This window comes from Xyrauchen texanus, chromosome 23 (genome assembly GCF_025860055.1).
Source record: "Xyrauchen texanus isolate HMW12.3.18 chromosome 23, RBS_HiC_50CHRs, whole genome shotgun sequence".
In the NCBI taxonomy this organism is placed as follows: domain Eukaryota; kingdom Metazoa; phylum Chordata; class Actinopteri; order Cypriniformes; family Catostomidae; genus Xyrauchen; species Xyrauchen texanus.
This window is the reverse complement of record NC_068298.1, coordinates 41735700-41759632: the sequence shown is the minus strand read 5'-3', so window position 1 is coordinate 41759632 and position 23933 is coordinate 41735700. Positions and strand designations below refer to the sequence as shown.

General features: G+C 37.7%; 1 protein-coding gene across 1 annotated transcript in view; it reads right to left on the bottom strand.

Moving 5' to 3' along the window:
• Positions 1–200: 200 nt before the first annotated feature.
• LOC127662984 (ribosomal protein S6 kinase alpha-6-like) overlaps positions 201–23933 on the bottom strand; it is a 55343-nt gene continuing 31610 nt past the window's right edge. The window contains exons 9-22 of the mRNA XM_052154344.1: positions 21859–22001; positions 15966–16036; positions 15667–15755; positions 15480–15544; positions 14829–14931; positions 14575–14699; positions 10834–10956; positions 10663–10752; positions 10418–10576; positions 9778–9939; positions 4710–4786; positions 4491–4608; positions 4152–4292; positions 201–2317 (exon numbers count right to left, since the gene is read on the bottom strand). Coding sequence (XP_052010304.1) covers positions 2189–2317; positions 4152–4292; positions 4491–4608; positions 4710–4786; positions 9778–9939; positions 10418–10576; positions 10663–10752; positions 10834–10956; positions 14575–14699; positions 14829–14931; positions 15480–15544; positions 15667–15755; positions 15966–16036; positions 21859–22001 — 1595 coding nt within the window. The 3' untranslated portion in view covers positions 201–2188. The remainder of the gene's footprint in view (positions 2318–4151; positions 4293–4490; positions 4609–4709; positions 4787–9777; positions 9940–10417; positions 10577–10662; positions 10753–10833; positions 10957–14574; positions 14700–14828; positions 14932–15479; positions 15545–15666; positions 15756–15965; positions 16037–21858; positions 22002–23933) is intronic.

The window sequence follows — 23933 nt, the reverse complement described above, 5'->3', positions numbered from 1 at the left end:
ATAATTGCCATTTTAAAGTTTCTTGGGACATGTCCTAAGCATAGCGAGGAGTTAATGATATTAAGAAGAGGTTCTGATATTACAGGAGATACCTCTTTTAAGAGCTTAGTTGGTATTGGATCTAACAAACAAGTTGTGGCTTTTGATGTTTCGATAAGTTTTGTTAGCTCTTCATGACCTATGATAGCTGAAGGATTGAAGATGCACATGAGGGAAATTAGTCGACTCTGATTTCTGAGGTGCTATGACAGATGATTGCATAATTCCAATTTTATTTCTGATTATTTCAATTTTATCTGTAAAGAAATTCATGAAGTCATTACTCTTGAGGTGTGACGTAATATCTGGTTCGGTTGAGGCTTTATTCCTAACCAATTTAGCCACAGTACTGAATAAACATCTAGGATTGTTGTGGTTATTTTCTATGAGTTTACTAAAATATGCTGACCTGGCAGCTTTTAGTGCGTTTGTAGCTACAGACACTATCCTTCCATCATACCAGTTTGATAATGATCTTGTTTATTAAAAGCTTGAAATTAAATCACACATGAGAAATCATGTCAATAATGTTCTTTAATGTCAATATGTACATAGCCTGAAAGAAAAAATAAGATTTTTAAAATAAACAAAATAAATACAATATGATACAATTTCCACGGTCTTTAAAGAGGTTTACTGAATATTTTCCTCCATCTGGAGCAGAGATCTCTCCCCGTCCAGCTCTCTTCATGGATTCATTCACCGCTTCAGATTTATAAATATAGAATTATTTCTTCACCTTTTGCTCATGTACATCTAATTCAACAAAAGGCAGAGAGCGGTCTGAGACAGAGGAACGGATGGAGGGAGAGGAAACATCTCGCAGAAGCGACGACCTGCCGAGTCTCAGTGCAAATGTGCTCAAGGATTCACACAAACATGTTCATGACGAATGACACTTTATATACATCAAGCTAAAGAAACGTGTAACACTGGCTGCTTGAGGTAACGTCACATGATTCACACATCAGGCATCCGCCCAACAACACTAACATGATACCTCTGACAGGACACAAAGTGGTTAATCCATCCAAAATGGGTAAATCACACAAAAATGGTCAAGAATATCGCACCTCAGGGGGCCTTTGTAGCTCATCTAGTATTGACGCTGACTATCACCCCTGGAGTCACAAGTTCAAATCCAGTGACTCCAGTCAGGTCTCCTAAGCAACCAAATTGGCCCAGTTGCTAGGGAGGGTAGAGTCACATGGGGTAACCTACTCGTGGTCACGATTAGTGGTTCTCACTCTCAATGGGGTGTCTGGCAAGTTGTGCGTGGATCGTGGAGAGTAGCATGAGCCTCCACGTGCTGTGAGTCTCTGCGGGGTCATGCACAACGAGTCGCATGATAAAACGCGCAGATTGACGGTCTCTTGACTTGTCCTCCACCACCCGGATTGAGGAGAGTAACTGCGCCACCACGAGGACCTGCTAAGTATTGGGAATTGGGCATTCCAAATTGGGAGAAAAGGGGATTAAATGTTTTTTTGTTGTTTTTTTTTTAAAAGTCGCACCCCAAAAATATATATTTTTTTCAGATGTATACTAATATTTTGCACAAACAAATTGTTATTTTTTGCATTGTGACAATAATTCAATTATAATTAAGCACATTCAAACCCTCCTATTGTGACAAAAATCATTTTTTATTTTATGAAAAAAGTTTTATACATCATGGTGTTGTTTGTTACACATAATTGTTTTCCTGATTTGAATGTGTTTGAACAGGATCACTATAATTACTGTAAAAAAAAAAAAAAAAAAACTTTTCTTGCATTATATGTAGATGTCACAATGCAACAACAACAAAAAATATTTTAAAAATGGGTTTCTTTTTCTTTATCCACAATAGAAAACGTGATTTATTTTCATTATTATTTCAATTGTGGGTTGAAATATAACCTGCACGTTTTCACGAGATTCACCCAAGCAGAGATTAATTCTCAGGAAACAGGAGAATTCCTAAAAGTAAGAACATTAGACTTGCTCAGTGAACCTTCAGATCCAGCAGTTGTGAAATGAGAGAAGAGCTGGTGCTGTTATAGAGAGACTGTTTCCTCCCTGCAGCATTGTGTGTGAGGACTCGAGAGGGGAGTGCTCAGTGAGGGGATGTGTGGAGGGGGACACAGTGATCTTGACACGTTTCTGTTCAGGACATGTCTGTAGATGTCAGCTTCTTCATGTTCCTGCGCTGAGCCAGACTCGAGGCCGCCACAGGTTCCAGAACTGGTTTACAGGTCTTGTGGTTTAGGGCCGAATATGTGGCAGCCATCGCTCCCTATGAGATATGTCACAATGAGTACTCTGTGCAGTGGGCCTCATTCACAAAACACCAGCAGAATGACTTTTAATGTGAATTGTTCTTAAAGCCTTTCCCAAAGAAATGTTCATATTAATGCAATGTTTTCGTTTTTTCTACATTTTCAGCTGCTCCTATGTAAATTGTGGGTAAAATGCATCTGAATATTTTGAAATCATGAAGAAAACTATTAACTGAATTAGATTTATATGAAATTAACCTTAATGGCACCAATTAGAGGCAAAAACGTGATTTTCTTTTTAAGATATTCTTTATAAGTTTCATTGATGCTTAAAATTGACTTCATAGTAGTTCATGCCCTCAAGACATTTTGTCTTGCTATTCCAGCAGAAGTGCTTTGTTTCAGTAAATCAGTATGGGCATCAATTAATGCTGTTCAAGTCATAAAATAAATGTGTTGCGGGCAGGTTCGTACACAATACACTGAAAAAACAGAAAAAGCCCCACAAATCTTTATTAGATTACAAAAGACCGTATTTATTTTTACTACTTTAGACTTTCCTCAAAAATCTTCCAATTGAATTGGTTTTGTCACGGTTATCATCCAGATTTATCAGAGACGTTTCTCCCATGATGCTGGCGATGGGCTCAACTGAACCTTCCAGTCAAATCTGTTTTATTGACCTCTTGAACTGTTCGATTCATTAAAAGAACCAGCAATGACAGTCAGTTCCTCACTTTCTCCGAGACTGGACACACCAGCTAAATTCGAAATTTTACTATTTGAATGCACTTCATTTTAAAACGCCTTTCATTTCTGTTCACATTTAGGTAGCGAGTCTGATGCCCTGCTTACAGCACTGATTATGATTATTGTGAAAGAGTTCACACGTGAGCGCAAGAAATCATACACACCACATTCGGTATTTGCAGTGTTTTGTGAATCCAGTGGAAAGCTTCGGCAAGGTACATTTGAAAGCAAATGACTCTTTATTTTCTTAAATATTTCTGAAAGTTTCATGAATGAGGCCCAATATTACAAAAAAAGATTTTTTTCATCTGAAACTGCATCTGAAGGGCACAACTTTCCCACAACTCATTTTCACACTGTGAGGGGTTTGTACTGCAAGTCTCTCACGGCAATAACTACAATATGGACAAATACAAAGAAAACATTTAGCAAAAGTTGCCAAGTCTCCACTGAAATGAGTTTAAGAAATATTTATCACGATGCTATCTTTGAGCTTGATGAAAACAGGCCTGTCATTAAAATAAGCTGTAGCTTTAGATAACAAAGCTAATTAAGTTATCCAGCCAACAGCTGAGTGTGTTTCTCTTCAATCAGCCAATCAGAAGATATGCGAGATTGAATCTATAGCACTTAGTCAATACTACAATTATAAAGTGTTTCTGAAGTACCGCTAGCTTTAATACTAGACGTGTATGTTTGTTCTGTCTTTATTTGTTTCATTGTTTTTAATTTACTACTTGTCTTGTATAATTGCTGCAGAAATAAAAACAATGTTTCCTTTATAAAGAAATCAGTGTTCATTTTTTATGTAATATCAAAATCGGTACAGAGGATCATGAGATTTTTTTACTGTTACTGGTATCAGTAACTGAAATTTTACTGCTGTGAAACACTTAACTTCACTGTATTGAAGTGGAGCAGGATCTTAGAGCTATGACATTTTATTGTGGCCACAGAAATAAAAACAAAGCCACTGATAGCATGTCCTATCGTGGTCTGTTAGGACAACAACATGGAAGAAAGCACTCTTCACTGGTTAGAACACGGCCGCTTAAAAGGAGTTGGACACCCCTGATCCAAATCAATAGACGTGTGCTGTACCTTGACTAAATGCAGCGCTTCATGGCGGGTGAGCTGAAAGTGAGGGTTCTGCTCCCGGCAGGAGATCCACGAGTGTTTCAGTACCTGTTCTGCGGAGTATCTCTGATGAGGGTCCACATGCAGCATATGAGACAACAGATCCTGCAAATAAACACACATTTTCTCACAATCATTTGTTTTGAAAGCACTGAGCTTTTGGACAAACAATGGGTTTTAATTGGTGTTTCTTATAAATGTGTTTGGTGTGCTCATGAAAAGACACAGTTGAATGACAAACCATTCACTCCACACAAAAAGATTCTGTCATCATGTCATTCCAAACCCATAAAACTCTGCTACCTTTGAGGAGTCTGACACTGAATCCCAGTTGCCTCCATTAAGAGAGAATTTTCCACTGCCGATGCGTAACAGAATCTCCTCTGGTGTGTCATTGGGTCCGTTGGCGAATGGTGTGTACCTACACAAACATGAATGAATCAATTACTTATTCTGTCATCAAAGATATTTTCAATCACACAAATAAACAATGTAAAGTCTCATCATTAACGTGACACTGACCCTGCCAACATGGTGTAGAGGAGAACGCCCAGACTCCAGATATCACAGGCGGCATCATAACCCTGCCGCATCAGTACCTACAACACAGCAAGCATTAGACCTCATTCATGTATGATGGACTATACTTTACATTCCAGACAGGTCAACATAATGCAGTCAACACAATTAATCAAAGTCAAAAACAAAGTTGAGTTTTGCAAATCTGTTTGGTGGCACTAGTGACAGAAATTACACACTTCAGCTATGTCAAAATCTGGCAGGTAAAACCAAAAAATTCCTAGCCAATGGTAATTGTTTCTCCAATGTGTGTGTAAAGGGTTGTTAAATCACTTGATTGGTGCAGTGCTTTTTAAACAATCAGTCAAACTCTCTCGTCCACTGAAAAGCAGGTTATAACGTCTAGCTTTAAACGACAACAAAAACTTGACTGTGTTATGTCTAGTTTTTGAAATCAATGTTAAAAATGCTGAACTGTTTGGTTAAAATAAGTAATTTTTATTTAGGGCCACTGGCTACTAAATATTCAGATTTCCCTCACTAGTGATTGAGTTGTCCTTGTGGCAAAGCACCAACATCCTTTTACTGAATAAGAAACTGGTGATTAAGAATCTGGATTCAGCCTCGTCTTTAACAGCGCGTTGTGCCTCAGGAGTGTGCACTGAAGGAAATTGACTTTATTTGGCTGAACTTTTCCCTGGACTGTTTTCACAACATGCTCCGTTTTCCAGCATAGCTAACACTTGTGCTTTTGCGCTTGTTATTCATATCAATGTAAATCACACAAGTGCATTTAAAAGAATTCAACAAAATGTATTAATGTAATGTGTAATAAATGTGTAAATACATAAATATTTAAACAGCACAATCATACATTATGACAAACAACAGAAAACACTGTACAATTAAATAATTTAACAAATAGGCTTGTGCCGCATCTATGCAAGTGTTTGGTCTTTTATTATAATTTTTTTGCAAAGTAGTTTTGATATAGTAGCAATGAAATTATAATTTTTATCAGAATATAATCATTATATGTGTAATTGCATATCATTATTAGGTTAAAACCTTATAAACGAATAAACACAAATATTTTGTTAAAATGTGTATGAGATTTCAGAGACAACAGCTTATATCATTATTTAATAATGCAATATCATGACACAGGAAGTGATAGAATATCAAATTTATAATTTAAAAAGAAATAGATTAAAATGTTGTAAAGTGTCATAAAATAAAATGCTCCGTACAATCCCACTTACTATACTGTTCTTACTATAGATATGTGAAGATGCCCCTTCTTAATTTATGTAATATCGTTTTTAGATTTCAATGTCATTACGCTTACATGTTGTCAAAAGTCTGGCAAGTAAAAACAAAAATTTTGAGGGTAGCAATAATATTTTTTTGGCTGTCAAAGTTAATATGTTAAGATATTAATTATTTAGGTTAAACCTCGTGTAACCCTGCGTCCTCCGCAGACATTGTGTGACCAGAATTAATTGTGCTCATTTCGGATCGGTAAAATGCTTCAGCACAGGCTAACACTTGTTTGTTTGACAGTGCAAAGAGAAAACATGGTGTTTTTTTTCTAAATTGGCAACAAAATCTCATTGTAATATAAAAGTCAAATCTAGTCAAATGACTTGTATATATAGTTTTTTATTTGTGCTTTTCCTAATACACACTCTTCCAAAGCACCTTTACAGAAAATCAGCTGTAATGTCTGTAACGTGAATAACCAACACTCCTGGAAACTTAAAACAATTTGATAAAAAAAAAAGACTTTCTATAGCTTGGCATTATTTAACATTTCACAACTTATTCCATCTGTCCACATATGAGGACACATTTTTAAGTTTTTGTTTTTGTGCATGTTTATTAGGAGCTACTAGACCCCATTTCCACCTGGTTTTAAGATGCGTCTCGAGTGATCCGATCACATGTCAGGTGAGACATCAAGCGATTGTTTACACCCGGTCGCTCAAATGAGTCTCCTGTGACCACTTGTGTTTGGATTTATAGGGAAGGGACTCACTTTCATGATGACAAAGTACATCAGTCCATTTATCAGTGTGTTCCTGCATTATAATAAACTGCAATAAAGTCAGAAAAGGCAAAGCAAGCACAAAAAAATGGCATGCTGTTTCTCCCAGATGCATCTGAAATTTAATCGAAGCACAAAATCAACATTGAGCAGAAATGTCCATTATTAACCTGAGCTGCAGATGTTGATGCATCTCATAAATGTCCCTGCATGTTGATTTTAGGCACCCTGAAGAAGATCCATGATTTTTTTTTTTTTTCAATCAGACAGTTATTCTCTTTTAAAAGTGCTTGTAATTGGCAACTTTTAAACTCTTATTTAAGTGCAGTAGTTGATCGACAGGTGAAGGTTGGTGCTTCACTACTGTCAGGGACGCATTCAGGATGGATTAGAGTTTGTGTGGTTTTTGTGATCCTATCACAAAACGTTTTAGACCCAATTTGACTGTAAAAACTGTTTTTAGCACTGACCACATGTGATCAGATCACCAAAAACATCTTCATACCAGGTGTAAATGGAGTCCTAGATACAAATAAAAAAAATGCATGAATTAATGCATTAGATTAGTGCTTGGATTTTTAGGGCTTAGACAATTGTTTTTATAAATTTTTTGTTAAATAATTAACAGTTAATGCAGTCCATTTTTTTTCATTCTGGAAACATCACACAATAGGAGAAAGGTGTCCTGAGTTGTTCTTAGTAGGCTACTCAGCTTTACAGGCTCAGATTAGGGTGGGGGCGGGTTTAGACATCTGCTACCTGACAGGAACAAACCCAGAACCTTGTACAATTGTCAAAACTTCACTAATGTTTTTTCCCCACTTTCTGTGGCTAAAACTGGAACTCGCTTGACTCAACTGCACATCCTTGCACAGAAACTGATTGTATGAAGCAGTGCACGCTTGTTCACTGCCCGCAACGCATACCCCAGGCATAATAAACACAGGAGCAGATTTACTATACAGAGAATAGGGACTTCACCCGTGAGCGGTGAACCAGGAGTGTGAGATACACGAGCAAGCTGCTGAAGGGTTGTGCCGATGGATGATGATCAGAGTTATTGCCAATAGCTGATGACAATATTTGGCTCATTTTGCTATTAATGTATAAAACAATTTTTATTATTTGCCCCAAGACACACAGACATGTGCTTGAAGATACACACTTTACTATATTAAGACCAGATGCAAGAAAAGCGTCTATGCGCATGTATGAAACGCTGTTTGTACGGAGGTGTGCAGTCTCATGGAACACACGCATGTAAAAGGTTCTCACTCTTTGTTTCAGTCTTCTGAAAATTCTGAATACGAGTGCTGCAAATGACCTCAGACATCTCAGCTCAGGAGGTGTTTTTAGTTCAGTTCACTTTTTTTCCACAAAGCAGTTTATTGTGAATGCAACTCTGCAGCCTGTTAATGAATACATAATATATAAAATAATACAAAAACACGTTCACCTCGAACCATGATTTATATTTCAGTGATTATTATCATCATTATAATTATTTTAACATTCATAATTGTTATTTTTGTCATAGACAGATACTTGCCTGGCGGTAAATGGAAAGGTGGTTACTTATATATATATCGATACAGTGCATCTGGAAAGTATTCACAGCGCTTCACTTCTATGTTACAGCCTTATTCCAAAATGGATTAAATTCATTATTTTCCTCAAAATTATACAAACAATACCCCATAAAGACAATGTGAAAGAAGATTGTTTGAAATCTTTGCAAATTTATAAAAAATAAAAATGATAAAATCACATGTACATTAGTATTCACAGCCTTTGCCATGACACTCAAAATTGAGCTCAGGTGCATCCTGTTTCCACTGATCATCCTTGAGGTGTTTCTACAACTTGACTGGAGTCCACCTGTGGTAAATTCAGTTGATTGGACATGATTTGGAAAGGCACACACCTGTCTATATAAGGTCCCACAGTTAACAGTGCATGTCAGAGAACAAATCAAGCCATGAAGTCCAAGGAATTGTCTGTAGACCTTCTAGACAGGATTGTATCGAGGCACAGATGTGGGGAAGGGTACAGAAACATTTCTGCAGCATTGAAGGTCCCAATGAGCACAGTGGCCTCCATCATCTGTAAATGGAAGTAGTTTGGAACCACCAGGACTCTTCCTAGAGCTGGCTGCCCGGCCAAACTGAGCGATTGGGGGAGAAGGGCCTTAGTCAGGGAGGTGACCAAGAACCCGATGGTCACTCTGACAGAGCTCCAGCATTTCTCTGTGGAGAGAGGAGAACCTACCAGAAGAACAACCATCTCTGCAGCACTCCACCAATCAGGCCTGTATGTTAGAGTGGCCAGACGGAAGCCACTCCTCAGTAAAAGGCACATATCCCATTTTGGAATAAGGCTGTAACATAACAAAATGTAGAAAAAGTGAAGCGCTGTGAATACTTTCCAGATGCACTGTATATATTATTGTTTTGATCACTTTATTTTAATTGCTAATTTTTATTCATTTGGAGTTTAAGTTTTTCGTTTTTTATATAAATACATTTTCAATGCAAAATTCACTAAAGCAAGAATATTCACTAGTCCCTCAGCCTGGGGGTTGCTGGAATTGGATATAATGTGAAGGAGGGAACAAAACAAATGTATTCACACACATGATGTATTTTCCCGGACAATTAAATATCTGACCAGTTGAGAATGCACAGATGAAGTAGGTTCTTTGTCAGAGAGATGTTTACAACTGTTGTAAAACAATCTTTCAAAAAGTTCAACAACACACATTTTAATTGCATTTATTTTTCTCTATTTTTTGTTAAAATAAATAAAAATAAAGTTCAAAGTTTGAAATCGAAGTGTCTTGCTTTATTGTGTAGGCTAAACCCAAACCCTGCTTAAAGAAAATTACCCCAAAGTACAACCTAGCGTCCAACCAGCGGTAATACCGGTGTTCTTTAGTTTTATCATGACCATGTGATCATATCTGGTATCATATCTCACAGGCTGATGATCGGATGATCGGATTGTGTTTTGCAGTGGGAGTCTCACCTCAGGAGCCACAAAATTAGCTGTGTAACAGGGAGTGAGCAGCAGCCCGTTGTCTCCTCTCAGCTGTTTAGCAAAGCCAAAGTCACAGATGCGGATGGAGTCGGCGTTTCCTGAATCATCCATGTAGAGGATGTTACTGGGCTTCAGGTCTCTGTGCACCACCTGCATGAGAAACATTATAAGATCGTCAACACTCCTCAAGTATCTGCACAGGTAACCAGCTCGAACACAAGTGCTATTGGACTTTATAAAACACATATTTAATCAAACTGTACAAAAATCAAACCATATATGGACCTGCAAATAAAAATGGTCCAGTCATCTTGAGAAAATTACAACAGCAGTTGACCAAACAGAGTCACAAATATTATATTCAAAATGTTAACATATACAATCTATTCACTGAACAATAAAATCACACAGCTTTGAACTATGCATTCTATGTATTGAGCCAAATAGTCAGTGAGTGACATTTAGTTCTACATTTGGTTACACGTGCTCTCGTCATTCGGATTTGCAGGTCAGAGTTCACAAAACTTGAAAGATTAAGTGCAGCAGAATGACACATTTCTTCTGCAGCTGCAGTAAATAAACATGCTGTGGCTGCAGTAGGTCACATGACAATGATTTTGAGTCTCACCCCCTGGCAGTGCAGGTAGTCCACAGTTTTGGTTATGGTGTAGAGCACAGCGCTGGCCTCCCGCTCCGAGAAGAAATTCTGCCGGAGTATCTTATCCAGCAGCTCTCCACCCTTCATCAGCTCCGTCACCAGATACACCAAACGACCCTCGTCATACACCTGAAATCACACACAACTGAGACTTCAGTTACTCGAACCCAGCATCTAAACACGGTGTGTTGTGTGAGAGAGTGTGTTTGACTCACGTCCTTTAGCGTGATGATGTTGGGATGTTGTCCGTACCGCATCAGTATCTCAATCTCCTCTGAAGGGTCTCGCTTGCTTTTGTCAATAATCTGGCAGAACATGTTTATGTTTAACGTACAGACTCTTCTGGAACAGGAGAAATGACTGGCGTGAGATGCCGTGTGTCTCACCTTGACAGCGAACTCCATGGCGGTCACTCTGTGAATGCAGCGTTTGCAGATGGAGTACGAGCCCACACCGATATCCTCCTTCAACTCGTACACATCAGAGAACTGAGCTGAGCCGCCGTGCATCTGACTCAACAAACAACTGACTTACACACAGCTTATAAAATAATAAAAATATTATATTTATTTTCAAAAACATATTTAATATAAATGTAGTTTAAAATATTTTATAGGTAAGAAAATGAAAGTGTAAATGTGATCAATTAAATATTCAGACCATTATCCCTTAAAATATTGAAGTATAAGATTTTTTTCACAACATACTTATCGCTTTGACCAATTTCCTATTATTATAAAATGTGGAAAACTTTATAGTTAAGCAATCAGGGATGCAAACTCATGGAGGGACAAAAAAAATGAGACTAACACAGGTCCATGAATTAACCGAATAACCTTAAACACCCTTATCAAGGGAGTTTTAATGATCAAGAATGGCAAATTAACTGCAGTTTTACAGAATTAGAATTAAAGGCATGCATCTTAAAACCAAACATAAAAACAAACGAGAGAGCACAAGCTAGTCTTTTAAAAAAAAAAAAGAAGAAACATTTAATAAACTAAAATTATGACAACTTTGTACAATATTATATTTTATATCGGCTTGTGTGTACAGTATCTTTTATTAGTGGGAATTCTGCCTCAAGTCTCTTGAAATTGTTCACCAAGTTTTGTGTTGTCACAGTACCAAAATTTCAGTAGTCGTACCAATAACCGTTGAAATTTCAAGGTTCTCAATACCAATTTCGATACCACAGCAAAAATATGATTGATGAGAATCTTATGTGCTTTGAGTGAGTCACTTAATCATTCTAATTCAAATGAATGTTAAAACACTGAGTCGTTCAACTGGGACAACCAAAAACAAGCTTGTCCGTTTTATTTATTCCTGTCAACAAATCTACCAAGACACTTTATTGGAGTGTTTAAACAAATCTTATCTATCATTTTCCTCCTAAATGCTTAGCCTGACTTTGATATTAAAAAATAAAAAAAAACAGCAATAATAGTCCAATAATAATCATTATGGGTTTCAGTAACATACTTATGTCATTGTAATGACACTTTTACACCTTTATATAGAGCTGAATGATTTAAAAAAAAAAAAAAAAAAGCATGTTTTCTGTAATACCTTAAATCTAAGTTATCGTTGTAATTTTATTTACTTTGTTAACCCTAACCTTATTTTAAATGTTTAGTTAGTGTTGAATGTCCTGTGTCACTCAGAAATACTAACATTGGTTATAGAAATGTTTACATGAAATATTATCAGGGTTTACCTCCAGATGAGCAGAACATGTTTTATTTTACAATTATTATTATTCAATAGTAATGTACAGTATTTCTGCGATAATTTTTTAACTTGCATATTGCATTGCTATGCATACCGTTTTGGCCAAAAATATTGTCACCCTTGGTAAATATGAGTAAAGAACTCTGTGAAAAAAATCTGCATTGTTTATCCTTTTGATCTTTCATTCAAAAAATTTACAAAAATCAAACCTTTAATTGAAGAAAAACAATTGAAATATCTAATGAAATAAATATTGTTCTACAAAACGAACTGGCCATAATTATTGGCACCTTTTTATTTAATACTTTTTGCAACTTCTCTTTGCCATGATAACCGCTCTGAGTCTTCTCTTATAAAGCAAAATGAGGTTAGATAACAAATTGTAAGGGATCTGAGACCATTAGTCCATACAGAAACTCTCCAGATCCTTCAAATTCAGAGGTACATGCAGGTGGACTCTCTTCTTCAGTTCACCCCACAGGTTTTCTATGGGGTTCAGGTCAGGGAACTGGGATGGACATGGCAGAACCTTGACTTTGTGGCCAGTGAACCATTTTTGTGCTGATTTTGATGTTTGTTTTGGATCATTGTCCTGCTGGAAGATCCAACCAAAGCTTTCTGGCTTTTTCATCTGTTGGTATTTGTCCCGTGGAGTCCCGTGATGCCATTTATCCAAAAAAGATGCCCAGGACCTCTGGCAGAAAAACAGCCCCACAACATTAAAGATCCAGCACCATATTTAACTGTGGGCATTGGGTACTTCTTCATCTCTGTGTGTGCCAAACCCATCTCTGCTGTTTGCTGCCAAAAAGCTCCTTTTTTTGTTTGAATTTCCAAGTAGTGTCTGGCAAACTGAAAATGCTTTAGTTTGTCGTTGGACGAGAGCAGAGGCTTTTTTTCTTGAAACCCTCCAAAACAACTTGTGGTGATGTAGGTGGGATATGAATGGGAATATACTTCAGATATATTTTACTTGTAATAATTTCTAGGGGTGCCAATAATTGTGGAAAACGTGTTTTGGAGAAAACGATTTAATAATGAGATATTTCCCCACTTTCAATTGTTTTACTTCATTTTAAAAATTCACAAAAATTGAACCTTTTAATTGAAAGATCAAAAGGATAAACAATGCTGATTTATTTTCAAAGCCTTCTTTTTTCATATTTACCAAGGGTGCCAATATTTTTGGCCACCACTTCAGTATCTTGTAGCGGCCAAACATAGGTCGAATTATGCAAATGTGCAATTAAATTTAATCTGGAGAGTTCAGCACATATCAGTACACTGAACCAAACTTGGTAGGTCCTCGTGGTGGCGTGGATACTCAACGCAATCCGGGTGGCGGAGGACAAGTCTCAGTTGCCTCCGCCTCTGAGACGGTCAATCCGTGCATCTTATCACGTGACTAGTTTTACATGACACTGCGGATACTCACAGCATGAGGAGGCTCATGCTACTCTCAGCAATTGTCAGCAATTTTATAAAGCAATTGTTGCATGGTGATTTTACACAAGTGTAACAGTTAAATTGTCCTGGTTGTTTTAGAAGCAAGCTTTCTAGTAGTTTTTTTTTTTTTTTTACTTTTTCCTACACTGTTGTTAGGTCTGGTGGTAGCCATGTGTGGCCAACAGCTGAGACACTTCGTGAAATACTTTTTTGTCATTTCATTCTTCACTAACGAGAGGAACGTCTGCACCTCGTTTATTGACCAAAGAGTGGTTTTGTGCATAGCAATTTTTTTTTTCAATTCAAAAGTCGCCTGAAAAAATTATACTGCTTATTCTCTCTGACCAATCAGTGATCTGCAGGGTTTTGATGTCACATTTAGTATCGGCTCGGCTCCCTTGGAACCTCGCCCGAGGTGGTACTAAAAAAGTACCAGGTAGTATCCACAGTAGAAAACCCCCAAATAGCAAGCAGAGTCGAGCTGTTCCCGTGCAGTGGAAAAGCCCCATAACACTCAGTCCTACAAACACTGCAGAAACACTGGTATTGCTACAGCATTTTTATTTTAGCATCGACTTGGTACCGAAGCACCGATACCCTTGACATCACTAGCTTAGAGTATGTGTAATACACTGACTCCCATTTACATGCACTTAACTGTGCCCAGAAAAGCAGCACAGCGGATAACACATTCAGAATTATTTATTTATTTTGTAATAAATCACAGCCCTCGTGTTTTGATAATCGCAATTTAGATTTTATTTCCATTAGGTGATCCATTTTGGTTACAAACCGGGAATTTCGCTGAAAGGTGAGCAGTTTGCATACCTGAGCAACAACAATGATGATATGAATGAGTTGTGCCCATCCTTTTGACTGATAGTGTACTGTATATAAAGGCCTATAAATGAAATGTTATCATAGTTGTACCAAGGTTAGTGGTTTACCTGAACTATGGGGAGGATGCTGACTAGTGGGGTGTTTTTGCTTTCATCCAATGATGCTGGAGCTACAAAACTGAAGCCTTTGAAGAGCTGGTGAGCGTTAGCACTGGGAGGAATGCCTGGTGAGTCTGTTCATAGAAACACACACACAAAAACAAAATACAAGTACCTGTGAAAAAACAAACTGAGCAGAATCATCTTGTCTTTGGCAGGGCATGAGACAGCTGATAATGTCATCATCACTTGGGAGTTGGTACCTTTGGGAGTTTTGGCGGTGAATTCTGGGTCAAAGCAGAATGTGTCGTCTGGTTTCCCTGCGGCAGGTTTGAACGGAGGCTGAAGTTCTCTCCGGTACAATTTCTGCAAAAAAAAAAAAAAAAAACATACACAGGCACAATAAACACCAACAAGAAACCGTGTTCTACCCATTTAGAGGTAAAGATTGAAATTATTTCATTTAAAAATGTTATTAATAATTTTAGTATTTCTGAGTGAAACAGGACATTCAACATATAATACACTAACAGAACATTACAATAAGGTTAGGGTAAACAAAATGTTTTTTCTTTGAAATAATCTGCACTGACAAATCATGCACAACAAGAACAGAAATGTGCATTAAGAAAGCAAATAGGGTAAAAAATGTCATTTCATGTTGATTTTAAATGTAATCTGTAATTGATGTGAACTGGATGACACTCTCTCTAGGAAGGGTCTCTTCTCCCCTTCAAGGTCAATGGAACACTGCTGGTCATTAGACAAACACAGCAAGATCTGGCACTCTGCCTGGCTGTCTGCCACACACACACACACACACACACACACACACACACACACAAGCGATGGAGAACAGGGCATGATCATAAGTGCAGTTTAGCTTATGTAACGGTGGGATAACTGATCCTTACATTCCAGTCTATGGTGGAGAAAAATGCATGTCGTTTAATCTCCTCCACTCCGTCAGGACCCGCCCCTGAAACACACCAACAGTCAGATTACGGTGACGACTAATGGTTGTATCACTTATATCAAACAAAATTTTTTCCAAGTTCTACAAGCATTGGTCTTTTTTTTGACTGAATGCAGGTGACTTACCTAAACGATTTGATGGATTTCTTTTGAAGAGCATTCGTAAAAGACTTTGTGCTTCCAAACTTAAAAACTGTGGCATTCCCAGCTTTGCTCTGATGTAAAAAAGGGCACAAAAAAATAAAAGCAATGTTACCAGAATTTTATGATGGTCATCATGGCCAGCAAAAAATTATCTTTGCTTGAGTGGTAAAATTCCATTTTGGTTCGTCAGTTTACCAGTCAATTCACTTTTTCAATCTGGCACCCTCATAAAACATTTGACAAATTAAGCATCACTGGAATGTTTGAACAGCAACACTTACTTGAGAATCATGTTCATGGTCTCATTCCTGTCTTTTCCTTGAAACGGTAACGTTCCAGTCAGCATTTCAAACTGGGAGGGGGGGGAGAAAGAAATAACCATCATATGCAATAGCAAGTTGCATTTACCTGGATGAATTATCACAGCATTGCAGATAGCACTAGATTTCACACCTACTGATGGTTGGCAAATGACAGTGGTAATGAATAACACATTTACCATCAACAAACATTTACTTCCTATGCTTTGACAAACATTAGATAGAGCTAGCATACAGATTAGCTCTGTACAGGCTAGCCATAATGCATGTGTTCAATTCAGCTGTTGATTACTTTTTAGTTAGTTGAACAATATCTTAAATTGGAACCATTACTTTCCAGGTCTTGTTGGTTAATGGATTGAGGAAGGAGGAAGAAAAGCATGGCCGGGTTTAAGAGGGGCTAGGGGCGGCTTCACCTCATGGTTCAAGCCCAAAGTATACTTCTGTCAAATGCAAACACTAGGCGTCAGTGTGTGACACAAATTTTATCATCAGCAGAGTGCTCAAGCACTGAACAAGTGTGCCCCAATTTATTGTAACAGTGCGTACTCTGAACGAGCAGCATGCGTCTGGAATTATTTGCACTGCTTAGTTGGTCAACATTGTTGTAAAACAGTTAAGCAGTTGCCGTCACAAAGAAGTGCTAGAAGAGGAGCATGTGGGTGAGGAGGTCAGGAGATACCTGCATTTGTATAACTTGAGTCTGAAGGAATATAAAAGACATCTTTATGGGTCTAACTCCTGAAGAGTAATAGTCCAGTGTCTCATAGCACGCATAGATTGAAAGGTTTAACACAGATGCTAAGCTTTCACGTCAAAAAGGAAGTATACTTTGCGCTTGACTCATTACGATAAAAATAATCATGAAGCACGATCAGTCTGCTTTGGCTTGATACATAACCACAGAGCCTTGATGCAGTTTGTGCAACTTATCGCCAGCTCAGATGGTCAACTCTCGAACAACAAGTGTCACGTCGAGGAAATTCTTGAGCAGACTGTGTTGGAATAAACTGCCCCTCTGCTCACTATGCCCACTGGTTATTCCCAGTATTAGTCTTTACTTTACTAGAGATTGATATGGAAGTAGAGCCCGGTGCTAGCTAGGCAGAGCAAATGCAGTGTCTCAAGGTGGTGTGCAAGATGGATACTTGTACTCTGTTTTTACATTTAAATTTATGCATTTGGCAGACGCTTTTATCCAAAGCGACTTACAGAGCCCTTATTACAGGGACAATCCCCCCGGAGCAACCTGGAGTTAAGTGCCTTACTCAAGGACACAATGGTGTTGACTGTGGGGATCGAACTAGCGACCTTCTGATAACCAGTTATGTTTTTTTCATTGTTAATACCAAGAACTTGCACATGGATGATACCACCTCTGATTCAGAAAACCCCTGTGCTGGTTTTGCATCCAATTCAGTAATGAAATTATGCAGATCAACAACGGCACAGATGCAACCACAAAAATCGCTGCTAAAAGCAGTTTGCACAGCCAATTCTGATCTTACGGTCAAAATCAGAGTGCTATATAGCAGAGGATGCTGCAGACAACCATATTTGACATACTCTGCCAGGACTGTACAGCATCACTTTGATCCAGATACCAGCATCATCTCTTAAATGTGCAGAACATGCACCTGACAACACAGAGCATCTGTGCATCAGAGGGGACTGCCTCTGACCCACCCGGGGAGGCGCGGCTGTTGTCCGCTAGAGGGTGGAGGAGTGGCCGAGGACCAAGCTACAGCGTATCAGAGAACCAGTGAGTAAAATTTTTTTATTCTCTCTCTCTCTCTCTCTCTCTCTCTCCCCCGCTACGCATTGGCCTTTCCCGCTCTTTTAAATTTCACTTTGGTTTTTAGGGGGTACTGCATTGTTACAGGGAGTACCCCCTGTGTTTTTAATTATTGTTGTTTCCCTCCCCCGGTCATCTCCCAGATTCAGGAAGGCGGGGATGGCCTGCCAGCATTATTTACCTTCAAATGTTTTACTGTGCAAAGCTACTTCACTGACTTATTTCTAAAACCCCAGTTGATCACTGCATAATACAAAATTATTACTGTGGGACACATCAGGTTGATGATTATGTTGTCATTCAGAATTATCATTATTATTCTGATTATTAGATTTGCGTTATATAAAAGTAATACATTTCTGTCCTTTTTCCTTCACAAGGAGCTTTTATTTAGACACAGAAAAGGCATTGTGTATTTGACAGTTTACAATGTTACACATTTCCTGAAATGCTGTAATCTCCAGCTGCTTTTATTCTGTGCCGCGTTTGTAGATTTGTATTACTTATAACTGTTACTAATGTTTGGAATTGCACAAATGCTTGAATCTGCATTACTTTTTCACAATGCACCGATCAGCGCGTCACTGGTTTGTTATGAATCACACACAGACCATGTTTATCTGTCTTTAAATCACTGCCTATCGTTTATTAAGAATCAAATACAGTGGCATGCAAAAGTTTGGGCACCCCTGATAAAAATTTCTGTTCCTGTGAATAGCTAAGCGAGCAAAAGATGGCCTGATTTCCAAAAGGCATAAAGTTAAAGCAATTTCACTTTTTTATATCCATCTTTTACAGTTTCAAAATAACAAACAAGGAAAAGGTCCCGAAGCAAAAGTTAGAGCACCCTGAATGATCAGTACTTCTGGCAAGTATCCAAGCTTTTAAAAACTTTTTTTATTAAGCTAAATGTCTTTCAATTCTTGTTTGTGGGATTTTTGCTCATTCTTCCTTGCAAAAGGCATCTAGTTCTGTGAGATTCTTGGGCCGTCTTGATCTTTTCAGGTCTATCCACAGATTTTCTATGATGTTTAGGTCAGGGGACTGTGAGGGCAAAACCTTCAGCTTGCGCCTCTTGAGGTAGTCCATTGTGGATTATGAGATGAGTTTAGGATCATTATCCTGTTGTAGAAGCAATCCTCTTCATCTTCAGCTTCAGCTTTTTTACAGATGGTGTGATGTTTGCCTCCAGAATTTGCTGGTATTTAATTTAATTCAATCTTTCCTCTAACAGAGAAATGTTCCCCTGTGCCACTGGCATCAACACAAGTCCAATCGATCCACCCCTGTGCTTAACATTTGAAGAAGTGTTCTTTTCATGAAATTCTGAACACTTTCTCCAAGCATACCTTTTTATTGTGGACAAAAGTTATATTTGAACTTCATCAGTCCGCAGGACTTGTTTCTAAAATGCATTAGGTTTGTTTAGATGTTTATTTGCAAACTTCTGATGTGGTGAGGACGCAGGTAAGATTTTCTTCTCACGACTCTTCCATGAAGGTCATATCTGTGCAGTTGTCGCTGCACAGTAGAACAGTGCTCCAGAGTCAACTAAATCTTCCTCAACCCTCTGGGGTCGACGGACGCCCCGTCGCGTCCTGCTGGAATTTTTTCGTCATTACAGCGGAAACAACATAAAATTCTCTGTCACTTTGGGGCATACAGATAAGTGTAAGACATCATTAGAGACTATAAAGGGTCTACTTTTATTTGTCAAATTTATTTTTCACTCACAATAACAAAACCTTGTGTTTTTGTAAAATAAAGAAAATAAAAAGATTGAGCTTTCAGCAGTCTCTGTGTTCACAAGCACATTTCTGAAAAGCATCACAAAAATGAACTTAAACAACGCAAATACTTATCACACAAACATGAAACGCATGTCTAAAGAAAGCTTAAAATGTCTACTTTTAAATAAAACAATTCAAATTTAAAACAAATATTCTCCTGCAATGTAATCTGTATGAAACAAAGTGATGTACAGTTTCTCCTGGCTCAGCGAATTATCTCTAATGTGATCACTCCCACCAGCAGAGCGTGCTATTCATATGCTAATGTTATGAGACGATCAATGCAAATGGTGCACCCCCCTAACTCAGTCTTAAAAACAACAAGTTAGTTCATTTTTCTGTGCGTTTGAAAGACATCACGATACACAAGTGAGAAAACTCCTGGATAGTGACGAAGAGTTACAATTTTCCTCAGAAGAGCAGAACGATGAATGTTTGTATTTTGAAGAGAGACTTACATTTATGCATTTGATCCAGCCGAGAATACAATTTCGGACGAGTAAGTCATTTAGTTGGCAGCCAGGATTCAGAGTATTGACATTTGAAACATGACTCCTAATAAGCAAGTTTTAGTTACATGTAAATGTTGTTTTGTCTAAAGCAGGTATTTAAATTGTATGCTGTATGATATAAATATGATATGTAATATGACATAAAAATAATATGAATGTTTAGATTATATTTTATCTAGTGTTTATGCTGCCTCATTATCATCAACAATGCTTGTGCTTGCAAATATGTATTCAGGTAAAATGCACTTTAAATATGCCCTTATTAGAAAATCACCATCTTATAATGATTTCTTAAGGATCATGTGACACTGAAGACTGCAGTAATGATGCTGAAAATTCAGCTTTGATCACAAATTGCATTTTACGATATATTCAAATAGAAAACGGTTCTTTTAAATTGTAAAAATAGTTCAAAATATCACTGATTTTACTGTATTTTGAATCAAATAAATGCAGTCTTGGTGAACAGAAGAGACTTCTTTTAAAAGGTAGTGTAGGTATAAAATAGTAAAGTCTTTATGTAAAGAAAATGTATAGTCAGATTACTTATTTTAACTTAAAACTTGATTTTGATCATTAAGTCTCCTCACATTCATTCTCTTTCAGTCACAGTGATGGGCTCAGACGTGGTGTCTTTTGACTCCTCAGGTGTGAATTACAATCAATATTCAGCAACTGAAAAAAGCACAAATGTCAAGACATGTCAAAACTTCTCCAGGGCCCAAAACACCCTCAGACCCCAGAGGGTTAAGGTCTTTTGCAGTCAAACAGGGGTTTTGATTTGCCTTTCTAACAATCCTACGAGGAGTTCTCTCTGAAAGTTTTCTTGATCTTCCAGACCTCAACTTGAACACCGTTCCTGTTAACTGCCATTTCTTAATTATATTATGAACTAAGTAAACGGCTACCTGAAAATGCTTTGCTATCTTCTTATAGCCTTCTCCTGCTTTGTGGGCATCAAATATATTAATTTTCAGAGTGCTAGGCAGCTGTTTAGAGGAACCCATGGCTGCTGATTGTTGGGACAAGGTCTGAGTCAGAGTATTTGTAAAGCTTTGAAATTTAAATCACCTGGCCTATTCAAATGAAGATTGTGAACAAGGCATAGCCCTAACAAGCTAATTAAGGTCTGAGACTATGGTAAAAGTTATCCGAGAGCTCAAATCTCTAAGGGTGCCTAAACCTTTGCATGGTGATCCTTTGATTCACTCTAAAATTGTACAAAATAAAAATAATACACCAATATTGCTTACAATTTTGAAAAGAACGTTTCATCTTTAACTGTATGCCTTTTGGAGGTCAGTTCATCTTCTTCTCACTTAACTATTCACATCAAAATAAATTTTGATCAGGGGTGCCCAAACATTTGCATGCCACTGTACGATTAACTTGCCATTTTGATGTTATTCTGTTTAATTGTGCAGCCCTGAAGAATCGTGAAATTAGTTTACACATGCGCTCTTTATGACACTTAATGGCCAAATGAAAGTACATTAAAATCATAGCGATATTCACGATACAGGTAAATTTTGCATAGTCAGCAAAATTCTCAATTATATTGTTAATATTCGATATATTGCCCAGCCCTATTCGGGAATGGACACTGGTTAATTCTGTGGTTGACAATGATTTAGTATGCAAGGGGACTGAGGGTACCTCAGAGACACATACGTAACAGCACAGATTTCCAATCCAAACATCATATAGATTACAGGACAAAAAAAATCGCAAAGGGTCAGTGTGTGATGGGCTCCTACCATCAGTACGCCGAGAGACCACCAATCAGCACTCTGTGTGTGACCTCTTCTGTTGACCACCTCAGGGGCCATATATTCCACAGTGCCACAAAAAGAATATGCTTTTTTGTCCTGATCTACAGATTCTTTACTGAGCCCAAAGTCTGTAAAAAACACAACATCACATTAGTCATATTTGCATAAAGTAAGCTCTAAGCAAACAACCCAATTAGGCCACATCAAAAGATGACAACTGTCATACATTTCAGCAGTCTGAATAAAACACTTAAGTCTGAAACTAGTGATCGACCAATATGGGTTTTTTAATGGCCGATGCGGATATCCAGAGAGCAGGGTGGCCGATAGGCTGATACAATGCCGATATATCACATTTCACAAATTGAGTATAGTAAATAACAAACATAAAATTGCAAAAAATGTATAAAATCTTATTTAGCATTATATTTAATCAATTTCACACTAAACTTTAACTTTTTTAAAAAGAATCTAAAAAAAATTATAGATTTTAAAATGGTAGATAGCAGTTTCTTCTGATTTCTGTTTAGTTATCACATTTTTTGATTTACTTGCACATGAAGAAATTGTTAATATATTAGAAGGAAATAACAGTACACACAGCAGGCCAGCAACCATGGATGGCTTGTTTACGTTAGCAATTGCATTTTCACCAAAAATATCAATCAAATTTATATTGAATCAAACCAATTGCACATACAGTGCATAGTGAATAAGAAATGTACTTATAGCAAACGTGAAGCACTTTTACTTTGAAATTGCACTCAGGCGCTTGTGCGGATCCAGCAAGCAGCAATCTCCTGATAGTTTAAACGGCTTCAGAATAAGGGGAACCTTTGATCATGATCCTGAAGTTTTTGATTCTGGCTGATGGAATATGCGCTTCAGAGAAAGATATTAGATGAGCGCTGAGAATCCATGAATTACATCCGTTTAAACTATATATCTGCAAATTTGCAGATGGTATATAATAGAAGTTTTATTGATATTTGCCTTTTGTCATTAGAAAAGTTAGAGGAAACTTTTGAGGAGAAACTTTTAGAATAGGTGCTTAAGAGGAAGATTTATGAGCGCTCCACATGATGCTGGATCCACTAAAGTTGTGTTGAGATTGGTTTATTACATCTGTTTAAACAAGATATGCATATATTTGCAGATGGTCTATTCGTTTTATTGATATTTGTCTTTTATTATCATTAGACAATAGAGCTAAAAGTTACAGTTTTGCTGAGTGACTCCAGCCAGGTCTCCCAAGCAACCAAATGCAGAGTCACATTGGGTAACCTCCTTGTGTTTGTGATTAGTGTTTCTCGTGTGGCAAGTTGTGCGTGGATCGTAGAGAGTAGCATGAGCCTCCACATGCTGGGAGTCTCCGCAGTGTTATGTAAAATGAGCCACGTGAAAAGATGAGTGGATTGACGGTCTCAGAAGTGGAGGATACTGAGACTAATCCTCCGCCAACTGGATTGAGGTGAGTAACCGTGCTACCATGAGGACCTACTAAGTAGTGGGAACAGGGCATTCCAAATTGGGGAGAAAAAGGGGATTTCCAAAAAATAAAATCGGTGCTGAGAATCGAGGGGGCGATTCTCAGCACCCTCAAAGGGCCAAATGGGAAAATGTATCGGTCGATGCGATAATTAAAAAATTCTGAATATCTGCCGATATATCGGTCAGCCACTATCTGAAATATACTCTACAAAAGTACAGGAGTGAAATGCAAATACTTGGCCAACATGTTGCCAAGCGTGCAGTCCTGCTATACGTGCTTAACATACATTCTTGCATTACAGTGGAGAAAAGAGATATCAGTATTCACGAAGGTAAGAGCGCGCAAGTCTGGTTCAAGAAGAAAAGATCCAATTCATTTTCTACAAACGTGAATTGTTTTTTAACAACGTATAATCCTTTAAAGACAGACGTACCATCATGTTTTTAGACACTGTGTAGGGTAAAAAGAAATGAAAGGCGTCTCAATACACCTGCGCTGTTATATTTGTTCCGCTGCATCAAGCTTTCTAATCGGTCTCAACGACCCCTAAGCAACGTATTTTAAAACG